The 7,354-nt window shown below is 59.2% G+C and overlaps 2 protein-coding genes across 16 annotated transcripts; both read left to right on the top strand.

Moving 5' to 3' along the window:
* The first annotated feature begins 640 nt into the window (after positions 1-640).
* On the top strand, positions 641-3,527 carry NAA80 (N-alpha-acetyltransferase 80, NatH catalytic subunit). 6 transcript variants are annotated; one of them, XM_002802767.4, is made up of 2 exons: positions 641-702; positions 2,391-3,527. In XM_002802767.4, coding segments are annotated over exons 1-2 (927 nt in total). In that variant the 5' UTR covers positions 641-700; the 3' UTR covers positions 3,316-3,527. The 6 variants fall into 6 exon arrangements, with proteins under 6 accessions (XP_002802813.1, XP_002802816.1, XP_028699988.1 ...); XM_002802770.4 differs by having other exon boundaries at positions 2,246-3,527; XM_028844155.2 differs by having other exon boundaries at positions 641-733.
* On the top strand, positions 641-7,107 carry HYAL3 (hyaluronidase 3). 10 transcript variants are annotated; one of them, XM_077992946.1, is made up of 4 exons: positions 641-702; positions 5,075-5,219; positions 6,213-6,302; positions 6,419-7,107. In XM_077992946.1, coding segments are annotated over exons 1-4 (507 nt in total). In that variant the 5' UTR covers positions 641-700; the 3' UTR covers positions 6,689-7,107. The 10 variants fall into 10 exon arrangements, with proteins under 10 accessions (XP_077849072.1, XP_014986343.2, XP_077849068.1 ...); XM_015130857.3 differs by having other exon boundaries at positions 4,309-5,219; XM_077992942.1 differs by having other exon boundaries at positions 2,246-5,219.
* Positions 7,108-7,354: the final 247 nt, after the last annotated feature.

Raw genomic sequence — 7,354 nt, 5'->3', positions numbered from 1 at the left:
CCTAGCTGTTTATTGAGCGCCTAAAATGTCCAGGCCCCGGTATCCAAAGGGCACAGGAAAGGCTTGTCACTCTCACCAGATTTGACGTCAGTCTAAGAGCGGCTGCTTCCCAGGGTGGGGCCCAAATTTCAGGAGGAAGCCCCACGGGATCTGACCGTTTCCAAGCTGTCCTGGGGTGGGAGGCAGGCGGGAACTGAAGCTGGACCGGTCCGAGCCTGGGGCGGGGCTGGCAGAGGCGGAGTCAACTGAAGGCGGGGCCTGCGCCTGGCTGAAGTGGTGACGTGTTGGGCCGGGGCAGGGCCTGGAAGAAGCCAAATCGAGGCGGGACCTAAGCTCTGACGCAAGGAGCAGGAGGCGGGGCCTGTATGGGGCCGAGTGGGGAGGAGGCGGACTCAAATGGAGATGGGGTGGAGCTCAGCAGGGGCGGAGCTCAGCTCAGCAGGGTGGAGACTGAGCCTGCGCCTGGTGGGTGTTGTGACGCGTAAACGAGGGGCGGGGCCTAAGCGGCGACGCGCGGGTGCCGGGACACCCCGGGAGACCTTGGAACCCCTTGGCGCGCCGCAGGACGCGACGGCTGCAGTACATCCGCCGCGCCGCTGGGGGCCAGCGCTGTCGGACCGAGGAGTCCGAGGTGGCGACTGAGTGAGATACCCAGCTGTGCGGAGCTAGGACGCGGAACATCCCGGAGGCCGGCTTCAACATGTCAGTACCGCACCCTTCCTATTTGCTGCCTGTAGGTCCACCCCGCGCGTGCGGTCCCCAAGTGGCCATGCCACCCTGCACGCCCTCCCCGCGTCAGTCGTTCGTTTCTAGAGCATGCCGAGCCACACCTGCCCACAGAGTCGAGCTCTCGAAGTCCCCATTCCCAAAAGCTCCACAGCCTGTTGTGACCCACTAGAAGGGAGGGGGAAACCGAGGCCCGGGAGAGACGGAGAAGCGACTCTCTGAGGACCCCGGAGCCCCGCCCCAGTGGGTGGGGTCGGCACTGAAGGGGTTAAGGCCGCGGGGAAGCCCGGGGCTCAGCCCTAGGGGCGGATCCTGGGGCTTCCTCCCTCCAGACCAAAGGGTGCAGCTGCTGCCGAGGTGGCTGATGCAGGTGAGGGGCTTATAGCCCTGTGAATGGGGTGGGAGGTGAGGGGAGTGGGGTGCCTGTTACTGACCAGTGTTTAATTGGCCTCAAGCTCAGGAGAGGTAGGGGAGCCAAGAGGCCCCCTCTGGAGCAGGTGAGTAGAAGGGGGGGGCCCAGCTGCCCGCCCACCACTAGAAAACCCCCAGCGTAGACCTGCCTGACAGCAGGACCTTGGTTAAGATGGGAAAACAGTAGGGTTTGGGCACAGGAGGCCTAGGCCCCCAACCTGGTGACCGTTGGACACCCTGTGTATATAGGAAGGAAGCTGTGGTCCTTATCTAGGGTGCCTGCGAAACTCAGGCCAGTGGGGAACCAAGCCTGCAGAGGCAATACTGCTGTGTGGCTGTGGACCAGGCCCAGTGCTGGTGCTGCTGGGGTCCCATCTGAGGGGACAGTTGGGTCTATATCCAAAGTGTCCTGAGATGGGCAGAGTTGGGAAGGGGGCCAGGGGCTCCAGGCAGGGAAGGCAGTCAAGACAGGCCAAAGCTCAGCCTGATGGGTGCATGAGTGGGGCCCCAGGATCCACTAAGGCCGTGGGCATAGCCCAGGTAGTTGAAAAGGCTGGGAGCTGGAGGAGACTCAGAACATAGGGAGAAGAAAGGGACAGGAAGACTCCTGGGGCAGTTTTTCCTATGGAGGGAACCTTGAGGTAGGTTTGAGCAGGGGGTGTAGTGTCTGCTTTGCATTTTCTATCCCATGCCCTAGTGGTGGACTGGGAGGACTACTGGAAGACAGAAGGCCAGCAGGTGGATTGGGTCGGCTGTTTTATAGACCTGGTGGTTACAGGCCCCCTGTGAGGGGAGGTCCTGAGGAAGACAAATTTGTAGTCAGAGCAGGCTGGGGCCAGGACTCCTAGGTTCTGTCCTAGCCTTAAGCAGCTCATCCATCACTCCCAGCCTCCCTCCAATGTGGGGTAGACACCTGGATCTATCTGCCCTGCTCTACAGGGGATGGGTCTCTTCCAGGTCACCTGTGCTATCAGGTGAGTGTGGGACAAAGTGCAGCCCACCACTCCCCAGTTCCAGTATGCATGGTCCCCCTCGAACTCTGTCAGCCTTTCCCTGCCCCAACCCCACCCTCCCTCCTGGCACAGCCCAGCATGGCTGTTATCTACAGGAGGAGAGCCACTGTGGTCTGAAGAGATGCCACTGCCTGGAGACTGGGGTCTTAACCTCCAGCCTGGCACTGAGCCACCTGCAACCTAGCAGCAGGTGACCTTGGCTCCCAGCCTGACTCAGCTGAACCTGGATCCTGTGCATAGGCAAGAGCTGACTCTGAGCCCTGGCCCAGCCAAGCTGACCCCTACACTAGACCCTACACACCGGATGGAGCTGATCCTGAGTACCAGCCCAGCTGAGCTGACTCTGGATCCTGCGTGCCAGCCAAAGCTGCCCCTGGATTCCACATGCCAACCAGAGATGACCTTCAATCCTGGCCCAACTGAGCTTACCGTGGATCCTGAACACCAGCCAGAGGAGACACCAGCTCCTAGCCTGGCTGAGTTGACCCTGGAGCCTGTGCACCGCCGACCCGAGCTCCTGGACGCTTGTGCTGACCTCATCAATGATCAGTGGCCCCGCAGCCGCGCCTCCCGCCTTCACTCCCTGGGCCAGTCCTCAGATGCCTTCCCCCTCTGCCTGATGCTGCTGAGCCCCCACCCCACATCTGAAGCAGCACCCATTGTGGTGGGCCATGCCCGCCTGTCACGGGTGCTGAACCAGCCCCAGAGCCTCTTAGTGGAGACAGTGGTGGTGGCCCGGGCGCTGAGGGGCCGTGGCTTTGGCCGCTGCCTCATGGAGGGCCTGGAGGTCTTTGCTCGGGCCCGGGGCTTCCGCAAGCTGCACCTCACCACCCATGACCAGGTGCACTTCTATACCCACCTGGGCTACCAGCTGGGCAAGCCTGTGCAGGGCCTGGTCTTCACCAGCAGACGGCTGCCTGCCACCCTGCTTAATGCCTTCCCCACAGGCCCCTCTCCCCGGCCACCCTGGAAGGCCCCAAACCTGACTGCCCAAGCTGCCCCAAGGGGTCCCAAGGGACTTCCATTGCCACCACCCCCTCCTCTACCTGAGTGCCTGACCACCTCACCCCCAGTTCCATCAGGGCCCCCTTCAAAAAGCCTGCTGGAGACACAATATCAAAATGTGAGGGGGCGCCCCATATTCTGGATGGAAAAAGACATCTGAGGCCATCCAGGGCAAGGAACTGTCTTTCTGGGTCAATAGACTGCCCTGGACAGTCTACAAGCCTCAGCCCACTGACCATACCTCAGCCCCCTAGTCCCTGGGGGGCAGCTTTAGTCTGGGCATGTTTCCTGGGTACCAGTGGGGCCAGGAGGTGGCTCTGGTTCAGAGCCGTCAGTGTGGCTGAATAAAGCCTCTGTTGGGTGTGGCTGTGACAGAGTTTATTTGTTGACCCCCCTACCCTCACCTCTCCCCTCTTCTGCAGGTCCCTTATCCCTGCAGAAGTCCCCAGATCCACCTTGGTCCTAAGGCCATTGATGGGAGGATGCCTGTCCTTTGCCTTTACCCCCCACCAGGCTCAGGAGACAGGGTGGCTGTTCTCTTCCCCATTCACTCACTCATTACCATTCACTGAGCGCCTACTGTGTGTCAAGCCCTGGACAGGACATAGGCAGTGGGTAACTAGACAAACAGGCATACAGTAGCAGGATCCATATGGCACAGGGGAGGTACACAGGCTTTGGGAACCCAAGTGACTTCACTCCACCTGGGGATCCAGGAGACCTCCCAGGGCAATGATGTCACAGCAGAGACCTGAGTGCTAGGTAGGAATTAAACCAGGCAGGTAAGGAGGTGGGAGCTGAGTGTTCTTGGAAGAAGGAACAAGGTGGACAGAGGAAAGAAGGGGACTTGTGACAGCCGTGGGAGGATACAGTGGTGTATTGACAAAGATGGGGAATATGGGAAGGAATGTACCTTCAGCTCACTGTAAAGCCCGCTTTGGTGTGCACCTGCCACTCGATGCCCGGGGCATCATAGCCAGCTTGTGGTGTGGCTGTTTTAAAAGGCCCAAGAGACCCCTGGGGAAACATGCTTTCCCCAGCTCTTCCTGTAAGGATGGAAAGGAGCTGGGGGAGCTTTCCTGGCTTTCCCTGCTGTGTGGAAAGTGTGGTCATAGCTATGGACTCTAAGCTCACACCCCCCTCTCTCCTGCAGGTTTCCATCCTTGGGGCATGACCACGCAACTAGGCCCAGCCCTGGTGCTGGGAGTGGCCCTGTGCCTGGGTTGTGGCCAGCCCCTGCCACAGGTCCCTGAACACCCCTTCTCTGTGCTGTGGAATGTACCCTCAGCACACTGTAAGGCCCGCTTTGGTGTGCACCTGCCACTCAATGCCCTGGGCATCATAGCCAACCGTGACCAGCATTTCCACGGTCAGAACATGACTATTTTCTACAAGAACCAACTCGGCCTCTATCCCTACTTTGGGCCCAGGGGCACAGCTCACAATGGGGGCATCCCCCAGGCTTTGCCCCTTGACCGCCACCTGGCACTGGCTGCCTACCAGATCCATCACAGCCTGAGACCCAGCTTTGCTGGCCCAGCAGTGCTGGATTGGGAGGAGTGGTGTCCACTCTGGGCTGGGAACTGGGGCCGCCGCCGGGCCTATCAGGCAGCCTCTTGGGCTTGGGCACAGCAGGTATTCCCTGACCTGGACCCTCAGGAGCAGCTCTACAAGGCCTATACTGGCTTTGAGCAGGCGGCCCGTGCACTGATGGAGGATACGCTGCGGATGGGCCAGGCACTGCGGCCCCATGGACTCTGGGGCTTCTATCGCTACCCAGCCTGCGGCAATGGCTGGCATAGTATGGCTTCCAACTATACCGGCCGCTGCCATGCAGCCACCCTGGCCCGCAACACTCAACTGCATTGGCTCTGGGCCGCCTCCAGTGCCCTCTTCCCCAGCATCTACCTCCCACCCAGGCTGCCGCCTGCCCACCACCAGGCCTTTGTCCGACATCGCCTGGAGGAGGCCTTCCGTGTGGCCCTTGTTGGGCACCGACATCCCCTGCCTGTCCTGGCCTATGTCCGCCTCACACACCGGAGATCTGGGAGGTTCCTGTCCCAGGTAAGTGGAAGCTGAGGTCTAGGGGTCTTAGTCAGGAGGTATGGCCCTGTTCTAGGAAGGTCCCAGGAGAAGATCTTGCCTAGGGGTTGGTCCTAATCTAGGGGTTCTGAGTGGAAGGCCCTGTCCTGGAGTATCTGATGAGGGAGGCATGGCTCTGCCCTGGAAGATGTTGAGGGGTAGGGAGGCCCAGCCTTTGGAGTGCTGGTCTGAGGGGAGATATTCTGAGTGGAATGCCTGAGAAGTCACTCAGAGACTCGATACAAAGGGGCCCTACTCGGGCTGGGTGAGTGGCTCACACCTATAATCCCAGTACTTTGGGAGCCTGAGATGGAAGGATTCCTTGAGGCCAAGAGTTTGAGACCAGCCTAGGCAACAGTGAGACCCTAGTCTCTACCAAAAAAAAAAAAAAATTGAGACAGTCTTGCTCTGTTGCCCAGGCTGGAGTGCAGTTGCACGATCTCAGCTCACTGCAGCCTCCACTTCCTGGTTCAAGTGATCCTCCCACCTGAGCCTCCTCCCGAGTAGCTGGACTACAGGTGCATACTACCACACCCACCAAATTTTTATATTTTTATAGAGATGGGATTTCGTCATGTTGCCCAGGCTGGTCTTGAACTCCTGGGCTCAAGTGATCCTCCTGCTTTTGCCTCCCAAAGTGTGGGATTACAGGTGTGAGCCACCGTGCTCAGCCTAAAAAATTATTAGCCAGGTGTTATGACATGTGCCTGTAGTACCAGCTACTTGGGAGGCTGAGGTGGGAGGATTACTTGATCCCAGGAGTTCAAGGCTGCAGTGAGCTATGATCATGCCACTGCACTCCAGCCTGGATGAGAGAGTAAAACCCTGCTTCTAAAACCAAACCAAACTAGAGGGGCCCTACTGTAGAGGTAGAATCACATTGTGACAGTGAACCAGAAGAGTTTCTTGAATGTGGATGTGGGCCCACATGGATCTGGCCAGCCCAGCCCTGGCTTAGCAGCTCTCTGTCTCCAGGATGACCTTGTGCAGACCATTGGTGTGAGTGCAGCGCTAGGGGCAGCCGGCGTGGTGCTCTGGGGGGATCTGAGCCTCTCCAGCTCTGAGGTGATCATTGCCCCTTTGAGCCTGCCATGTAGCACATGCTGGGGTCCCAGGGTGGGGGACGGCCATGTCAAGACTATAGAGCAGGCATACTGACACAACTCTTCCCTTCTCCTTAGAAGGAGTGCTGGCATCTCCATGACTACCTGGTGGACACCCTGGGACCCTATGTGATCAATGTGACCAGGGCAGCAATGGCCTGCAGTCACCAGCGGTGCCATGGTCACGGGCGTTGTGCCCGGCGAGATCCAGAACAGATGGAAGCCTTTCTACACCTGTGGCCAGACGGCAGCCTTGGAGATTGGAAGTCCTTCAGCTGCCACTGTTACTGTGGCTGGGCTGGCCCCACCTGCCAGGAGCCCAGGCTTGGGCCTAAAGAAGCAATATAAAGCCAGGGCCCCTGCCACTGCCTCTTCTTTTCCCTGCTGCCACTTTTCCAGTCCTGGAGCTACTCTGTCCCACTCTTGCTCTATTCAGTTTACAGTCAACCCTCCCAAGCACACACCCCGCTTCCCTTGGAATCCCTGAGGGGTAGAAGGGGCCAGAAAAAACGCTTATAAAACCAGAGGCCCTCTGAGATCATGTGACTCCTCCATGGCAAGGAAGCAGTTCCAGGGAGAGTCAGGTTCCAGCTAGTTAGGGCTGCCAGCCTAGGGCTTTGTGCCTACACCTCACTAGGCCCATGGAGAGGTCACAGAAGATGGGCCGTGCACGGGCAGATGGGCCCCCAAAAATCTTGGCTAAGGTCGGTAAAGTGTTAAGCTGTTGTCTGCACTGTTTCATCATAAAGTCACTTTTTTCCACTGCCTGAGGTTTGGCTGTTCCTCCTGTTATCCCAAGCTCTAAGCCCTTCCCATGGTCCCCAGACCGAGGAGCAGGGGTAGGACTCGTCGCGAGCGTCCCGCGGCCAAGTGCCCTGAGAAGCCAGTCCTGCCGTGGTGCTCCTGAGGGGCGCTTCGGAGTTTACGAGTGTGCACCGAGGGGGCTGGGGCGCGCGCAGGGCATTGTGGGTGCATAGTTCAGCTAGCGCGTAGTCGGCTGGTGGGCCCCAGGCG

Source organism: Macaca mulatta, chromosome 2 (genome assembly GCF_049350105.2).
Source record: "Macaca mulatta isolate MMU2019108-1 chromosome 2, T2T-MMU8v2.0, whole genome shotgun sequence".
Lineage (NCBI taxonomy): Eukaryota > Metazoa > Chordata > Mammalia > Primates > Cercopithecidae > Macaca > Macaca mulatta.
Note: the sequence above shows the minus strand (reverse complement) of the source record. Positions and strands in the feature narration are given on the sequence as shown.

Coding starts and splice junctions, on each gene's coding strand:
- HYAL3 (XM_015130857.3), top strand. CDS start 4,326: ATGACCACGCAACTAGGCCCAGCCCTGGTGCTGGGAGTGGCCCTGTGC. Junction 5,220..6,212: donor CTGGGAGGTTCCTGTCCCAG/GTAAGTGGAAGC, acceptor CTCTGTCTCCAG/GATGACCTTGTGCAGACCAT. Junction 6,303..6,418: donor TGAGCCTCTCCAGCTCTGAG/GTGATCATTGCC, acceptor CCTTCTCCTTAG/AAGGAGTGCTGGCATCTCCA.